This window comes from Phasianus colchicus, chromosome 1, assembly GCF_987193195.1.
Source record: "Phasianus colchicus chromosome 1, bPhaCol1.hap1.1, whole genome shotgun sequence".
NCBI classification, from domain to species: Eukaryota; Metazoa; Chordata; class Aves; order Galliformes; family Phasianidae; genus Phasianus; species Phasianus colchicus.
The window spans coordinates 132,021,744-132,040,857 of record NC_143436.1 but is presented as its reverse complement, the minus strand read 5'-3'; the positions used below and the strand labels follow the sequence as shown (position 1 = coordinate 132,040,857).

Below are 19,114 nucleotides of genomic sequence, written 5' to 3'. Positions count from 1 at the left end.
ATGCTCAGGGAAAGCCACTCAAGATTTTTCCTAGGATAAAATTCAATATATTATCCATATGCTTCATTAGTAAGACAGTTTGGCCACATAAGCTGAATTCATATCACATGAAAATAACAATATGATCATTGCAAGGAATGTCTACCTGGAAAAAAAAAGCAATACATGGAGAGGAGAGCTGCCCAGTCCTGTTTTTAATCCCACACCCTATGCTGACCTAAGTTTGTAGTATCAGGGAGAGTACCTTCACTTGTGTCCTCAAGTTCTTTTCCCTGTCAACAGCCTCAGAAAGCAAGCGTTTGACTAAAGAATATGATTATCATTTAACCTCTCACTATTTATTTAGCAAGATGAATTATAGATTTGAACCCTTCTCAGCCTATTCCTGCTGAAAAGTCCTGACCATTTAATCTGATAGTTGTTCAGAAGCTTGTGAAGTATTTGGTCTTTATCTCTGCTTTTCTCATTATTCTCGCACATCTTTATGGGTGAAGAAAATCCTACATAATACTGACCAGGAAATAACAAGGGAAGAGATGAATACATAGGAAACGCAGACCAGCATTGAGGATGAGAAGAAGAAAGAGTAGTGAGTAGAGTAGTGAGTTAGAACTCAAAATGAACACAGATGAATGTGTTACATATGTTCTATATAAATATGTTTTTGTCTTAGATATTGCTTATTTTTCTCTTCTGTATTTCTATTTGAAGAATTTTTATAGAATGCCAGTGTATGCAGAATGAGAGTTTTATGCTGGGATTCAGCTTCAGATTCAGGTGTGTGCATATATGAGGTTTGGGGTGTTTTATTTTTGTCTAAGTTCCCACCATGGACAGTGGAAAATCAGTCAGTACAATAAGTGGTATTTAGAACATGCATGTTTACTGCAATTAGATTAGATTTCACTGAGTCTGTTGTGAGACAGTCAAACCAGCCTTAACAAAGGCATGAAGTGCTGTTGGAGATGTGAGATTGTCCCATCCAGCTTACATCTGTCACTTAAGAATGGTCCCACGTGGCAGCCCAACAAAAATGTGTTAGATACAGGGCTAGATAAATATTTCTTTAGGCAAGTGAATCAAGGGTTTACATCCCCACTGAAAGTTCCAGTGGGAGCTTAGGAAGTTAGCTTATATCACAACAGGTACTATAATTGAAGGTGAATCCCCCTCCTCATTTTTATCATTGCATTTAGATTTGAGATATTTTTGTTATATGAAGATAACCAGAATATTAATTGTTAAAATAGTACATTCATTCATTTTTTGTTGTACATTCGTCTGGGGTAAAACTAATTCGGAAAATTTAGAGCTTGCATTGGTCAATAATATCTGAAGACTGCTTTAGAATGGTTTGAAATTTACATTATTTTAAAGTTAGCGTGATCTTAATTTACTGCTTTTTCAATATAAGTATTAATTAAAATTTTGAAATCTTAACTTTTCATTAACTGTATCATATTAATGTATGGTTAATTGCTCTCTGTTACTATGTTTTTCACATACATATTCACATACCAGTGTAATTTCCACTAAAAGAGATTAATTAATAGTTTCAACATTTAGGTCTGAAAGCAGTTAGAGTTATGTGTCACGTATCAATATTTCTTTGTATGACTGTAGTTTTTTACCTAAAAGTTGGTAATAAATTAACTGTACATATGGCTTATCAAAGGTACAATTTGTATTACTTAGGTTTTGGCCATGGCAGTATCTGGCTACTATTAGTTTGCTAAGAGAATGGAACTTCCATAAAGTAATTAGTCCCTTAGGATATTGCTTAAAGATGTTAGGACAAGTCTTCACTTTTCCTCTCCACTGACTATACAGGTGTGATGGGGCATATTTCAAGACAAACATTACAGAACCACAGAATTGTAGGGTTTGGAAGGGACCTCTGGAGATCATGCAGTCCAGTCCCCTCTTAAATCAGGTTCCCTGTACTAGGTTGCACGGGAAAGCATACAGATGGGTCACAGAACCATAGAATGGTTTGGGTTGGAAGGGATCTTTAAGACCATCTAGTTCCAAAACCCCTGCTATAGGCAGGGACACCTCCCAGCAGATCAGGTTGCTCAAAGTCCCATCCAGCCTGGCCTTGAATGGAGGCATCCACAACCTCTCTGGGTAACCCTGTGCCACTGTCTCACCACTCTCGCAGCAAAGAATTTCTTCCTAATATCTATTCTTAATCTACCATTTCCCCTCAGGTCTTGAATATTTTCAGAGAAGGAAAGACTCCACAGCCTCTCTGGGCAGCCTGTTCCAGTGCTCTGTCACTCTCACATTAAAAAATTCTTCCTCATGTTCAGATGGAACTTCCTGTGTTGCAATTTGTGTCTGTTCACCCTTGTCCTGTCACTGCACACCAGTGAAAAGCATCTGGCCTCATCCAGTCCACTCTTTAGCTGTTTATAAGCAATGATAAGATCTCTCAGACTTCTCTCATACAGGAGATGTTCCAAGGCCCTAATAATCTTTTCTGCCCTCTGATAGACCCATTCTAGGAAATCATTTCTGAACTGGGAAGCCCAGAATTAGACACATTCTTGCTGAATGGCAGCACAGCCTTCTGGTGTGTCAGCTGCTTCATATTATCAGCAAAGTTGATGAGATCAGACTCTATCCCTTCATTCAGGTCCTTGATGAAGATGTTGAATGAGACTAGGGGGATGGTGAAGATATTCTAATGACTCCTGGGGAACTGCTACCTACATGCCTCCAATAAGACTGTGTCACTGATCACAACCCTCTGAGCTCTGCTAGTCAGCCAGTTCCCAACTCACCACTCATCTATCCCACACCTACAAAGCTTCAATATAAGGATGGTATGAGAAACAGTATCAAAACACTTACTGAAGTCAAGGTATACAATATATACTGCTCTTTCTCCATCTACTCAGCAAGTAATGACTTCATAGAAAGCTATCACGTTGGCCGGAAATGATTTTCCCTTGTTGAAAAATATTCTATCTTTTTCTTCTTGTTTACAAAAAATAAAATAAAAAAGTAGAAAATCCTGGATTAACGTGGCCATGGAGAAAATCTCCTATCTCCATGAGGTAAGGGTTGACCCAAAATGTTATGAACCACGCTAAATTCCTTTTAAAATAATATTATATGAAATCATATAGGCTCACACTCATTGATGCACAGTTTTTTGATTGTGTCTTACTGCTAAATATACATCAGGTAGAACAGCATGAAGACAATGTTCATGTTGGTCAAGCTACACTTCATAGCAGGCTCCTGCTGTTCCTCCTCTGCTTCCATTTACAGCTGCCTTCAAGGATTGCTTTCTTCTGGATCTGGATTCTAACATGAAAGGAGCTTGAGCATGGGCAGGCTCTGGAGCAGGCTTGCCCTACAAAACAATTTGTTTCCACCTCATGCTCAACAGTAGCCAAACTTCTGTTTAGCTGTGCTTTAGACTTATTTAAAATCTCTCTCCTCTGCAGCACTGATCAAGAACTTTTAGAGCAAGTCAGAGCTTACAACCCAGAGGAAAACAGCAGCAGCCTGAATAAAATCCAGGGAGGCAGTTCACAGAAAATCTGTACATCTTCACACACCTCCTTCTTCAGGTTAAGAAAGAGGCTGACAAACTCAGGAACTCTAATATGGAAGAAAAGAGGAAGTTTTTCACACAGCCTGCTCTGGCGCTTGGTGAGCCTGCACATAGTGGGGGGTTGAAACTAGATGATCATTGTGGTCCTTTTCAACCCAGGACATTCTATGATTCATGAATTATACTGCAAAGCTGCCACAGCCCCAAGGGTACTCGGTGACCATAACTATTCTGCCCGTCTCCATTCCCCTACCCAAGTTCCTCTTCACCCAGCTCATGGTCCAGGACCCAATTTCAGTCCTCTCTGGGGTTTTCCACCCAAACATTCTTAATGTGAGAAAACCATGCTCTACCACAGATAGAAGTGTGTTTTAATAAATGTCAGATTTTTTAATAGCCACCTGCAGTAAAATAAATAAATAAATAAATCAAAATATAAATGAAATAGCTGGCCATTTATTTTGAATTTGCCTCTATCTAATTGTCAAGGAATTAATATTTTTATGGCAGTTCATTCTGCATATATGAAAGTGGCAATTATTTTTAACCTCTCAACTCAGAGAAGGCAAATCATCTGTCACTGAACTTCAGAGTTTGACATCAATTAAAGTTCTCCCATTAAAAAGAACTTATTAGAGCAACACGGAGCTATACACAATCAATCTGTCAAAAACGATATTCCTGTGAAACCTTCAAAAAGAAAACCTTTCTGTGCCTAAAAGGCACAGTTTTTTGGTGGCAGATTTCAACTTTAAAACTAAAGCCTGAGGATCCCAAAATCCCTCCTTCATTCCCATGACAGATATGAGTAATTTTTTTTTTTTTTAAATAACAATATATTAAAGTAATAAAATGTCATAGACTACACATTGTGTAGGAATACTGCTAAGAATCACATAATATTACCTACAAGGCCAAATAATCGATGTAGTAGTAGTGGCAAATCTAAAAACGAGGCAAACTAGGCTGTTTTTATTCTCACAGTTTATATATATATAAATACATAAAATATTATACTTCTATGCTACCTGCAAGTTGATGGAAATGATTCATAGGAATAGCACAATCAATTACTTAACCCACAGGCTTCAGAATTTAACTGACAGACCATGGATTTCAGTGAGTTCTCACTGAAGCAGCAAAAGCAAAGGCCACCGTAAGTCACAAGCTTGTCTTTGGCTCTTCTCCCAGTCACTGTAAATAGCCCTTACTGTAAGTAGCCTTCACTGATATATATATATATAAGAAATACAACAATTTTGGGGGGTAGGTTTTTTTTTTTTTTGTTAGTTTGATTGTTTTTTGTTTTTTGTTTTTTTTTTTTTAATTTTGCTGATTTCAACTTCTGCTCTTTTGCAACAATTTTGTTCTCTTCCTTCCCATTTTTTATATTCATATCTGTACTCCTCACCTTCTTTCTTTTAACATTCAGTTTACCACTATTACTAGATGTAGATCTCCTAGCTCTTGCTGAGATAACACTTTTCAGATTTAAAAGCTCCTCATTATGCTCAGAGAAGAATGTAATTCAGTCTGTTTTGGAGTGAATTCTCTTCAAGGCATACATATGAAGCTTCAGTCACAATGAAATAAAACAGTAAAGAAAGTCCACATTAATAGTTTGTATAGCATTGGTGGAGAAATCAAATTAATTTTTTTCAAGCAATCTGGCCAGTCCCTGGGTAAGGCAAATAATCACAGTTTCTGAATTTGCTTTTCAAAAAGCAAAGACTTAGGCAAAAGGCAATATTTTAGAACATTCTCAGAAGACATACTGTGAGAATAAAAAATTTTGCAAGATCAAGAAAAGCATATGCAGTAGCAGTAGTCACTGTCTTTCTGGCAGAAAAAAAAAAAAAAAAAACAACATGGGAACAGAGATGAAAAAACTTAAACATAAAATAATGAAAAATATTTCAAAAAATTCATGTTCCATATGCAAGACTATACACAAAGATCTTGGAATATTATCAGGATCATTGTTATTAGCTCACTTCTTTACATCTAAGCTATTTGCACTCTCCCAAAGGAACACAGTAAAAACAGCTAATCAAAGGCAGGACTTCATCTGATCACCTGAATGACAGAAAACCCAGCTGAGCAGGGCAAGTCAGAGAGACTTTTAAAATAATCTGCCCATTCCAGAAAATGTACCCAAATCAAATTAACTAAGATTAACATTTTGTATTATTTGATTTATCACCTTGTATAACAAACAGCTTTATCAACAGTAGACAGTACACAGCCTAACTGGGAACCATATCTAACAAAAGCAAACCCTTAACTTTTCCATGTGTTACATAACCTGAGATGGTAACAAGAAATTCAGTGCAGCTTCTAGTTTCTAGACACAGTGAGGGAAAATATCAAAGGCTTTGTAAGTTCTACTCTTTGTCAGAAATAGCTAGCAAAACAAGTCGGCAACATGAGGCTAGGCAGGATCATCAGCGGAATAACTAGAAAGAGACTGTAGATACTCTCTTCTCACATGGGGACCTAATCACAGCACTGAAGTCTCCAGCAAACCATTAATTTAGTGATCAGCAACTAAATATGAGGTTGACCATGAGCCAGAACACAGTGGCAGCAGAGACACTGAGACGTAGCCCACATCCTCCTTAACACTACTGACATTGATTAGTTATCCAGGAAAACAATGCGCTGACCTTTTAATTACAGAAAATCTCCCTGATTTAACAGTCTCCAACTTTTGGATTTTCTTTATTATTATTCTTAGCTACAGTCACAAACAGCTTAACAGCATAATTAAGTTTTTTACAGAGTGGTAAGCTGCTGGAACAGACTGCCCAGAGAGGTTGTGGATGTCCTGTCCTTGGAGGTGTTCAAGGCCAGGTTGGATGGGGCCTTGGGCTGCCTGATCTAGTATCAGATATGGAGATTGGTGGTTCTGCATGTGACAGGGGGGTTGGAGCTTGATGATCCTTGAGGTCCCTTCCAATCCAAGCTATTCTATGATTCTATGATAATGGTTGCAATGAGAGCAGGGTTGCTCTCTTCTCACTGGCGACAGGACAAGGGGAGATGGCCTCAGGTTGTGCCAGGGAAGATTTAGGTTAGATATTAGAAAAAATTCTTTACACAAAGGGTTGGTAAGCACTGGAATAGGTTCCCCAGGGAAATGGTTGAACCACCATCCCTGGATGTGTTTAAAAACCATTTGGATGTGGTGCTCAGGGACATGATTTGGTGGAGGGTAGTATGGTTTGGTTACAATTGGACTTGATGATATTGAAGGCCTTTTCCAACCTGAGAAATTCTATGATTCTATGATATGCATGACCTTCATTTTGTGTATTTTATCACTTCACAAAAGTACAGTTACCTCAACACAAAAGCAAAAATCACATCATGCGGCTCCAAATTAATTCCTGCCTTAATGTTGTAGAAGTTTAATCAAATAGAGAGCCTTCCTGTTTTCATTCCACGTGAACCTAAAGCTGGATAACACATTTTAATTACAAGAACCATGAAATTCTGAACATTCAGATAGAGTACCACTCAAAACAGTTCTAGAGTATTTGGTAGAAATCAAATTCAGTGAAATGAAAAAGGAGGTAATTTACTTGCCTTATAAAAGCTTGCTGGAAAGGTGAATATTTTCATCTGATCTCAGACTATATTAGTAGGAATAAAATATAAACCCTCATGATCAGACATATTAGAACAAGGAGTTTTATTTAAACTCCACCTAACAATGAAAAAATATTCCCTGCAGATTTTTCTAACATTTTCATTCAAGTTTTTCTTTGATTTCTATTTAAAGAGACGCAGAAGAAGCACTACACTCTTCTTTGGAACAGACACGCTGATTTCCAAATCAACTTTTTAGCACAAATCATAATTTGCAAATAAAATCCTGTGTTTTGAAGGTGGTTTTTACAGAAAGTCTCCTGAATTATGATGCTATTCATTAAAAAAGACTGGTTTGGGGAAGAGCTTTAGGAAACTTTAACACCCAACTAAGTGCAACAAGATTTTTCTTCTCTTCAGCTTTCTTTGCAGATTAACAAAAAATATAAATGTAAAAAATATAACTGTTAAGCAAAACAAATCAGTCCATATTATTCTTACTGCAGTGTTTACTTATGTTATACCAATCATAGCTCTGTAAGTTGAAGGAGTAATTAATTAAAAATATCATATGCAATTGTCATATGCAAAAAAAATCATCTACAAAGACAACAGCATAAAGGTTGAAGCATAAAGAAAAAGGCAATAGTGAACTTTTCCTCCATAGATTTTGTTTATAATCACCATTCTAGAAGGGATCATTTTTTATTTTGGACTGCTAGGACAAAAAAGTAAAAAAAAAAAGTGGTTTCTTATATGTAAATTGAAATACAAAACCACATACGAAGCTAACTGTAGATTAGCTACAGGAATCACTCTATCCTGATGCACATCTGATTTCACTCCTGTTTCACCATTCATCTGTATGTCAACACTTAGTAAATTTCACAACTTAAAAGTAGAAGAGGCAGATATTACTTCTGTGATTATACCCTGTGGCAATAAAATAGTATGCATTTGCCTGGAGAATGAGTGACCAATAAGAAATTAAATCATTTCAATTGCTTTCTTAAAATCTTTGTAAAAATCTTAGAGAATGATACAATCACATTTCAGAAACCATAGAAGAAAAACACTATTTAAAAAAGTAACAACAATAATATCTCAGTAACATCGTGTTTACATCACTAAAAATAAGGTGAAGTATTTAAATTTCATTTCTTTTATGGAAGCTAGTTTGCAAACTCAACAACTTCACAGCAGAGAAGCAAAACCACTATTTGTATGTTCACAGAGCAAAGAATTCAAAGACATTGACTCTCATTAGAAGGTACACAATTACATTTAGTTCTGTTCAAAAATTCATTATGCAGATAAATCCTATTTCGATTTGGGAAAGAAAATATTCTCCTATATAAGGGTTCAAAATCCTATGTTTTCCATATTTTTTTCCTAAAAGATAAACATACCTAAGCACAAATCAAAAGATATATTTAAACAAACAAACAAACAAAAAAAAAAAAAACTAATAACTCAGGAATTATTCTTAAAATTATTTGTACCACACTAATGCAAGAATACTTTCTTACATGGAGTATGCAGCTATTTAAAATTAGCAACATTCGTCTTCATAATTGCCTTGTGTGCGGATGTCAATGTTGCATTTGCTTGTTTGAGAGTACTTGTTTGGCCAATGCTGACAATTCCTAGCACAGTACTGAATGTTAAAATCTAAATAATATTTGTTAAACTCAATTCCCTAGGCCTAGTAATAAACAAAGCATTTTCACGTGCAATAGGATTTTAAGTATATGTTTTCCGTATTTCAAAGAAAGCTTCTAATATGTTCCATATACACCTAAAGAAAACAAGATAAAGATGATAAAATGTGATGTAATAAACCTTAAATACATGGATTCTTTTAGAGAAAGAAGTATTACGAGTCATAAGTTGTAAAATATTAGAAGTTACACAAGTTGAAATTGTTCATTAACATGTTTGTTGAGAGGGACTGGCTCATGTGTAGCATCTGCACTTAAGAGAATTCTGTTGTAATATCAAATATCAGCATTTATCTCATTACCCATTTAACCCATTACTCTTCCTTACTGAAACGGGACTGAGCTAACCTGTGTGTATTTATCATTAATCTTTGCTCAGCAGTTCACTGAATTTTGGTTGGATACTTTGAGCATCCTGAAATCCCATTTCCTGGTGCTGCACAGCTGGTCAGAAAGCCCGCAGGTGAACTGTGTACAGGTATTTGAATATCATATTGCTTGACTGAAGTCTCAACCATCAAAATTTACACTTAAGGTAACAGAACTGGTTTTATTCTGATCAAAATCAGTTTTGAAACAGCAACAGTGCTTGGCATGGAGTGGTATTAATAACAATTAAGGGGAAAATAACACTAGATGAATTGGAATGCAGAAAACTAATGCTATCTAATACATAATTGAGTAAAGACATTTGTACGACTTTACAGACCCCAATGGTTTCTTTAAAAATGCTATTTTAAATAAGTTGCATAAATAGGCTACACAGGGGGTAGCAAAGAACACCAAATTTGCCCTCCCACGTGCATGAATGATAGTTCTCAAAAGCACTGTTTCACAGTCTTTATGGGTGAATGCTCTCAAGCAGGGATAAATGAGATATCCTACAGTAAATATTTTTGCTGTGAATATCTCCCAACACAAATCCTATGATGAAAACAAATTTGTTAGGAAGCTATTATAAGAAACCAATATCTTTTGACACTTTCAAATTATTGTTACTCCCAGTGAAGACAGAGAATAATAATTCAGCTCCTCAGATACCATATAAAGAGAGAGCAATGACAGAAAAATGAAAAACCTAAAAATATGCACAATGTTTTCAGGATCATGTCCAGCTTACCTTAACATTATAATCTCAAGTAGGCCCCCCAGGCTCATACCCTCTTCCTCAGGGTAGACTGATTTCCTCATGTATCAAATAATCTCTCCCATATACTCACTGCATTACATGGTTATCCAATCCATTTTTCCTTTGCCTATATATTCTACACCATGATACATTCACAGTCAGACAAAATCTGCTTTAAATAAAATTAAAGCATTTAACATAACTCTCACTTTCTTTTCCTGTCATATAGCTTGAGCATTTATCTATTCTGGTTTTTTAAATCACGTTATGTATCACAGACACACAGTGGTGATCTGTATTGCATTGCAGTAAGATGAGGGAACATGACTTATATTGTGTTTGAAATACTATGCAAATGTACAAGGTTATAAATGCACTTCTTAAAGAGAATATTAAAAATCAAGCTGGTATTTTATCAGCATGTAGAAACAGATAATTAAAGGTCCCACAGCAATAAGTACTTCTTATCTAATGAAGTTGGAAACAAAGTTTTTATTAGTAATAGAAATAATTCTATGGGTCATTTTCAAATTCCATTGGGTAGATTGGCCAAGTGTAATGCTATGTCACAAACTCAGAGATATATCATTAAAAATGAAATGCTAACATGAAACATAGCATCTTGATTAGAAGACATATCTTCAATGTTCTTTCTCTTCTGTTGTGTCTGAACATGAAGAAAATTTCTCTCTACCATATTCTTAATAGATGCAAAATCCTAATGATAACCTCTGAAAATTGTCCAGGCAGGAAGTCTATGCTGTCCTGATCTGACTGTTTGTTAAGACAAATCGTACCATTCTACATTTGGTGCTTTTCTTTATGTTAAATTGTCTTTTTTATGATTGTGTGTTTCTTTGATAACCAGACTAAAAATCACACTATGCATATTATTTTTCTTTGCCTTCTGCTTACTGTTCTTGCTGTCAGTGAGCAATTACCTAATAACAAATTTGATGTTTTCTACAGGATCAAGACTGCCATTCAAAATCATTTCTCTCCAGAGGCACATCACTCATTTGTTTGCTCTGACATCTAGCCTTGACTAAGCAGATGACCCACCACTCTCTACCACGTTTTCCAAACCTTACTATTATTTTTATTTTTACACTTAATATTTTTCTTTGTGTTGATCTTCTAATTCACTTAATAAATCATATATCACATAATTCCCCTTTTATTTCTGCCTTCTGATGATATAATGGCTAGAAACTCAACATGGAGGAAAAAAAGAACTGAAGGAGTCAGAGCAGAGGGAGAAGAGATACACACTCTGTGATGGGAAGTAACATGAAAGCTGAATGAATCTTCAGTTTAACGGTGAACAATAAATTAAGCAAGAATTTGAAATGGCACAGATAAACAGCAACAACATAACAGTAAATTATGTACAGTTAAAAAAAAACAAAAACAAAAAAAGCAAATAGCTCTGTACTTCATATTTCATCTTATCTTTGCAGTACAGGAAAACAGAATAAGGGGACTGTGTCTGAACAACTGAGCTCAGACCCGTCTTCCAAATTACTAAAATGATAACGAAAATTTCAAGTACAAATAAGATTTTTCAAGAGGAAAGAATAAAGAACATGAATATAGTTTTATGAAGCACTTTCCAAGGTGGAAGAGGAGAGTAATTTAGTTGAATTGATAGAAGTACAACAGGGGGGCCTGAACATGGGGTGTGAAATCTGGGGAAAAAAAAAAGAAATGCAGAAAATAATCATTCTGTGCTTTGAGGATACCTTCATGAATAACAGGAAGATCAAAATCCTCAAGGGATAAATGTAACATGTCTTAGTGCCAGGACTCCAAATAGACTGAATTGGGGCACATTTGACAAATACTTTCCTAAGGCAAATTATGAAGAAACACATGAACTACCTGCTCAGTGACTGAGAAGCCAGCAAAAGTGGGGTTTTGCTTTCTTTTTGCTAATTCCACTACGACATTCATGTGACCACTCTAGATTCAATTCTCGCATCCTTCCTCACAATCATAGAATCACCAAAGTTAGAAAAGTCCTATAAGATCATATAGTCCAACTGTCCACCTATCTCCAATATTTTCCACTAAACCATGTCCCTCAGTACAACATCAAAACATTTCTTGAATACCTCTAGGGACAGTGAGTCCACCACATCTTTGGGCAGCCCGTTACAGTGCCTAACCACTTCCTTGGAGCAGTATTTCCTAATGTCCAACCTGAACCTCCCCTGGAGCAACTTGAGGCCATTCCCTCTGGTTCTATTGCTAGTCACATGCAAGAAGAGGCTGACCTTCATCTCACCACAACCTCCTTTCAGGTAGTTGTAGAGGGTGATAAGGTCCCCTCTGAACCTCCTCTTTTTTAGACTAAGCAATCCCAGTTCCCTCAGCTCTCCTCAATAGACCTGTACTCCAGACCCATCACAGCTTTGTTGCCTTTCTCTGGACATGCTCCAGGGCCACGTCTTTCCTGTGGTGAGAAGCTCAAAACTGAACACAGTACTTCAGCTGCAGTCCCACCAGAGCTGAGTACAAGAGGACAATCACCTCCCTGCTCCTGCTGGCAACACTATTTCTGATACAAATCAGGATGCCATTGGCCTTCTTGGACACAGTGGGCACACTGCTGGCTCATTTTCAGCCAAGCGTCAAACAGTGCTCCCAGGTTTATTTCCTCTACACAGTCTTCCAGCAAGTGTGCCTCAAGCCTGCAGTGTTGCCTGGGATTGTCGTGGCCAAAGTGAAGGACCCAGCACTTGATCTTGTTGAATTTTATTTCATTGGCCTTGGCCCAGCTATGCAGCCTGTCCAGATCCCTCTGTAGGGAATGACTACAGCCTTTCCCAGTAATTATTTCCACTGAAAATACGCATGAAAGACGATTTCAGAACATCTGTGAATCATCTTCAGTCTTCCCAAAGAGTAAATTTCAGTAAATACTACTAAAAGGACTGGTTGGACGTTAAACATCTTTGTTTATGCTTAGATACTCAATCAGTGTCACAGAAGCCATAAGAACATTTCTCTACAAAATCCACACAAAATGCATATTGTTAATATTAAAAACAAGTTACATCCTAAAATGACAGGTTGAATATCTGTGAAATATGAGCAGAACAGCCCCAAACAAGACCATTATTGTTATTATCACCATCTTCTGTTGTTTATAAATCCAAGTCTCTTATTTATCAGTTTGTATTATGTAAGACTGTAATGCAATCTCAAAGGTCCTGAAAACCGAGCATTTGATTTGATGGGTATTCTGTCTTTCTAAAATGTATTACCAGAAGGCTATGGGAAGAGAGTTAAAGTGTGCTGTAAGCATTGTCTTATCACTGGCTCTTTTCCAGACGCTCCCATATGATTAATCACATTTGTCAAAAAGGTTTGAAGGCTTTGAGATAAACAATAGAAAGGAAAGCTAATAGAGAAGATAAACTAAAATAAAGAAAACTGTAAAGAAAAACTAGAATGTTGAAGGTAAGATTGAGGATGATCAAAGCAGGGATTTCTGAAGTTTAGTCTCTCTCCTGAAGTTTCCACCACATGTAATCACAACATCTTTAGACATTCTATCCACATTACACAAAAACTATGTGATCAGACTCCTGCTCACAATTCAGTGGCCAAAACCTATTAGAAAAGCAGGTCTATTTAACAGACTTTTCCCACTGATTTTCTCACTGGAGACTCAATTGTTTGCATAAAGAAAGTAAAAGACAGATTTAAAGAGAAAAGTTTAAAATTTTACCTGAAGAATTCCATGAAAGAGAAGCCATAGCCATGCTGTTCAGCAATTCCTGCACAAACAACGTTTGCAGATGCTCCAATCAGTGTTCCATTGCCTGCCGTTCAGAAGACAGATAGTGGTTTAAAGTTATGCTCTGTTTTTTATACTGTTTATTCTGCACTAAAGTCCCTAAATGTACTAGCTGGAAAAGAAAAATCAATTTCTGTTGGATAGACTTGAAAAGAAACATACAAACAACATCTCTACATCCTAGAAATAGCTTCAGCCTGGTGCCATTCTCATGTACATAAAATAGGAAAAATAGAGAAGGAAGATAATACCAATCTAACACTTGTCAAAGTAACTCTAGGGACTTGGATTCAGATAAACCTGCTGATTTTTGTTGTTGTTGTTTTATATATGAAAAGATTCCATCAGATGAGCTGAAAACAAAGGATGAGATAATATAGGAAAGAAAACAGAATTTTGCAACAATATCTTCAACAAACATTTGAGGATTTTATGAAAAATGGATACCTTCTTCCCCCACATAATATTGACACTTACAGATGAGTCTTTTATATATATGTAATTAGGATAATTAGTTGCTGGTTGGATTGTGTAGCTTTTTTTTCTCATAAGTAAAAAAGTGGAGACTGGAAGACACACACCTATCCGCTGAATTAAAAAAAAATCATATAAAGTTTATTTGCCAAGCTACAGCAGTTCTTTCTAACATAGAAGGAAATAACTTTACCCACTGAACTTCAACAAATTACATTATATAGGCCCTCTTATGAGACGTGCATGCAAAAGGAAAATAATATCATGTTTATAAAGTGCATCTATCTTCTTGAAAGAACTACATACCTCTTTTTTTTAATTCTAAGCTGTTTCCAGTAACTAATTTACTCCTGTGTTTTCTCTAAACTTTCAACAAAGTTACAACATAAAGTTAGGCATTCAAGGCTCAGAAGGACTGACTCATTTTCTTTAGCTTTCCCATGAGTCATACCTTAGACTTAAGAAAAGTTGTACACTTCACTTCCACAGATCAGATGTCTTCATCAAATAATTCTGCTCTAAATCATGAATTGGGAAGTAACAATGACTCCTATATTCTGTTGTTTCATTAAAATTTTGAAAAAAGAGAAAACTATTTAAAAGATTTTTTTCTTTTATACTGTAGCAAGTCACCTCTTTTGTTATACATCTATACATAAACTATCCTTTATTCTAAGCACAAGTCTTCATGTGCTGTCAATGGCTTACAGTTACTCTTCTCATTTTGGCCCTTTTAAATATTATTGCTCAGTGGAGATTCTTCTAGTTTGAGAAAAAATTTCTCAGAAGGTAATTAATGCTACAGTTAATTGTTTTGACCTAGTAAGCGTTTCAGGTCACCCAGATCTCAGTTTACCAAAGAATCCATCAAATTAAGGTAAAAGTAAGATTCCCCTAAGTAGTCACACATGGTACAAATACATTTCCTGGAGATAAGGAAAATTTCCTCCAAACAGATATTTTATTTCTGTGTCTTCTTTTTTTTTCCCTATTCCTATTTTTTCTTCTCTACTGGGAACAATGCTAGGTGAAGAGCTTCCTACTTGCTGTTTTTAAGGTTTTAACTCTGCAAAGAAACTGAGTGCAACGGTCCTTTCTGTCTCTAAGGAGCTCTCCTGACATTAGTGGGACTGCTTGTCAGAAGAAGAGTATATCCCTACAGATCATAAAAACATTGTAGAGCGCTCTTGTAAGACATGAGGGGCTACTTGTGACCTAATTTTCATTTTCATCTCACAAAATGATTCACCACATGTCATTCAAGTGTGGTGATAAGAAATGATCTACCTTCCTATTGGCCAGAAACTTTGAAAAACAGTGCCTAGAGTAGTACTGGTCATAAGCAACAAAACAGCTTATTTACTTTGTCCTGTCTGACTCAAAGCATATTTTAGTTAATATATGCTCAGAGATATGAAATAGAACTTAATCAGAATTCTTGTTAGGCTCTCACATAATAAAGGCAAAACACAAAGCATGTGGCTTAATACACAACCAGAGCAAATAAATACAGCAGAAGTTATTAGAAGAGTAAAAAAGAAATACTTCAAGAATTTTTAGTTCCAATACTAATTATTAGTCTACATTCTCCCAACATTTCATAAGACTTTGCTCTACATGTAGCAAAATCAGACATCACCATCAGAATAATTTTACTGTAGACAAGGAATATACCTCTGGCTTTAAATTAAAGGAGCAGGACTGAAATTATACTTTTGCCATGGCTGGGACTAGAGACAGCCAGGATTTCCAAACACACAGTCTTCCATACTGTACATGTGCTACTGTAGTGCCTTCAGATAATGAGGTATCATGGAAAGATCTTCTGCATCAGCACTGCATTGATTTCCCTGAGTAGAATTCACTCGAGGAGAAATCATCACTTTAAGGTTATCTGAAAAAGTAGTATTTCTTTTTCATTTGTTCAGACTGTGTGTGCAGTTTAATTAGGTATTGGCTACTCATGCTTCAAAGTACTGCACAGAAATTAACAACCAAGACAAACTTTTGTTTCTCTTCCAGGAACATCCATCTTAGTGACAGGCATTTAACTCAGCAGTGAAACAGTGACACTGTGTCCTCCGAAGCACAGAAAAGTCAAGACTAGATAGATGTAAATGGGATCCTATGTACATTAAATTCGTTCAAATTGACACAAATGAAGAGCAAGCATTTTCTAGGATTTCACAGAATTTTTACTTCATTAACATATCATCTTCAGCCTTAAGAATAGTTAACATTAAAACACATAGTGAAGGCTCTTATTTGATTATTTGTATGCTCAAGCTATAATTGCACACCAGTGAATTTAGCAAAGAACACCAGTTTTGATGACTCCTACTGTAACTCATCCTTTACCACAACACATATACTTATCAAGAGTTTATATTCCTTACAGTTAAATAAATGCAATATTTCTAATATGAATAGCAGATGATATATTTGAGGTAAGCCATACATAGTATCTTTCATACCTATTCTACCTTTTTTTTCTTGGTACACCGCAGGCATTCTTTTCAGTGTTAATTATGCTTAACAATTCATAACCATGAAATCAAGAGAATCTTTCTTCTTAATGCGAAAGAAAAAAGAAACATTTTTGATATGTGATCTCAGAAGTATTCAGACATGTTTTTAAAGTGAGGATGCTATCTACACAACAGAGAATAAAATGTCAGAGGAATCCTTATGGATCATGCTAATTTTTACAAGTATCTGCCCTAGCTTTGCACAATCACTGCAGAAGCATAGTAGAAGGTCTTCTACTACTTCTGCCCAGAAGCAGTGATAAAAAAAATTTATTTTCTCACAGGAAATTACTCTGAATATCTTACAGGAATGCAAAATTAACTTCAAGTATAAGAAAGTATTCAACAGTTTTAGTTAAATATAAATTCATCAAGAAATATTCAAAAGCAAAGCCCACATATAAAAATGTGATCTTCCATATTCATCCAACTTAGAGATACAAGCAGAATGCTCTTGAGAAGGTTACATAAGTCTGATTTGATATCTGCCATATCCAAAAGCCCTGCTTTTTCCAGACTTCTTCTCCACTCAATATTATTATTTATTATTGCCCTCTACTACATCACTACTTTTAAGACTGCTAAATTCAAGCCCCAGAACAGCATACCACACCTAGTGCACCTCCCTGAGCTCAGTCAGCCTCTGCCTCAGCAGAGTTCATCTACATGATTATACTCTGCAATGCACTGAAAATCACTGTTGGGAGAGTTTAATAGTCTTTTCAAAAGTTGGGGCTGGGAAGCTGGAAAAGAATCATAACAAGAAAAGGGAGACAGTTTACTCCAATAATGTTTCCTCTTACTTTAAATCTTTTTCTCATTGTGTTACTTGGCAGCAATACATATGTTATAACTAAATACCACTGGTTCTTAGAAGCATCTTTGGTATTACCCTCTCTAGAGCAAACCTAACCCTTTTGTCTGCTGCATTCCTAATATGTTTGCCTGGAGAATCACTTTTAAAGTGTCTAGCAGGATCAGTGTTTATTACTCAAAGGACTGAGAAATCCAAGGGAAGATATTGTCATGAACAAAGCTATTTTGCCTGCCATGGCAAAAAGAAAAAAAAAAAAAGAAAAGAAAAAGGCATCATAACGATGGGTTCTCAAAATATAAATGAGATAGGATCTTGTGCAACAGCAAGTTTTAAAGGGGATTGATTATGGGGAATTTTTGCTTTGTTCTGAGTATTACACACAACTTCTCAACCTGAACTAGCCAATAAACTTTCTGCATTTTCTCTTTCCTGTATCTCCGGTTGCCTATTGCCAAAGAAAAAGACTACACAATTTTCATATCAAGTACTGAACAAAGGCTGTTATTTAGCAATGTACCAGTAGAGAAAAGTGTTTGTTATTTTTCTGAAATCCAATTATTTCAACAGCAAACATGAAACTCAGTATCCTGCAGCCACAATAACAGACAGACAAGCCACAGAGTACGTTTGCCCCAGCTCTGGGAAACCATCTGTGTAAGCCACAGCTTTACATGAGGATATCTCTTTATGCAGCTTTGTTCCAGACAAGTGTTCTCACTTCAAAACCAAGAGTTAACTACAGAATCATTAATAATTTTTTCTCATCCCTGTTTTTTGATGTAATCAATCTCTACTATTAAAGGCGTCTATCCATAACTTATTTAGGAAAGCCAGCTCTTTTCTTCCTATCAATTTTCAAAAGAAAATGCTGTGCACTCTCCTATGTGCTTTATATAGTTCAGCATAGGTAGACTGATCTGTGTGGCTTCCCTCCCATAGAATATGTCACTTCTCTACTGGAAGCTTAACTCAAACAAATATAATAAATCTGTCTACAGAAGTGAACACTGAACAGTTATGGTTTTTATTAGCCTTGCAAGAAGCAACCCTCACAGCTTTCACAAATTTTGTGTTTCACGCTAATCTGATCCAGATTTGCCTCACTAGACAGAGACATTTATGTTCATCCCTTAAGTGCATACAACTCTTGAGTATCTTCTAATATTTTTAATGTGTAAAAATTTACAAGCTCTGGATAATCAAGCTTTGCAGTCAAAAAAGAATTACAGAATTCTTTAATTAGCCTTGGCTAATTAAACCACAGCCAGTCCTCACAATAACCAGGAACCTCAGCTCAAAGCAATAAGAAGGAAAAGGTTTGCATGAACTCATCAAACAGTCTTCAATCATAAGATAGTAACTTTTTTTTTAATTTTACTTATTTGGAAATATTTTGAAAGGGATATTTCTGTTGAAATGTCTACATAAAAAAATCATAGGGTAAACATTGAAGGTGCATCAAAGTCTTAACTTATCCAAAG

At 35.9% G+C, this 19,114-nt stretch overlaps 1 protein-coding gene across 1 annotated transcript in view; it reads right to left on the bottom strand.

Moving 5' to 3' along the window:
• Positions 1–19,114, bottom strand: part of OCA2 (OCA2 melanosomal transmembrane protein) — a 206,934-nt gene that overhangs the window by 73,068 nt on the left and 114,752 nt on the right. Inside the window, exon 22 of the mRNA XM_090126753.1 lies at positions 13,746–13,839. Coding sequence (XP_089982879.1) covers positions 13,746–13,839 — 94 coding nt within the window. The remainder of the gene's footprint in view (positions 1–13,745; positions 13,840–19,114) is intronic.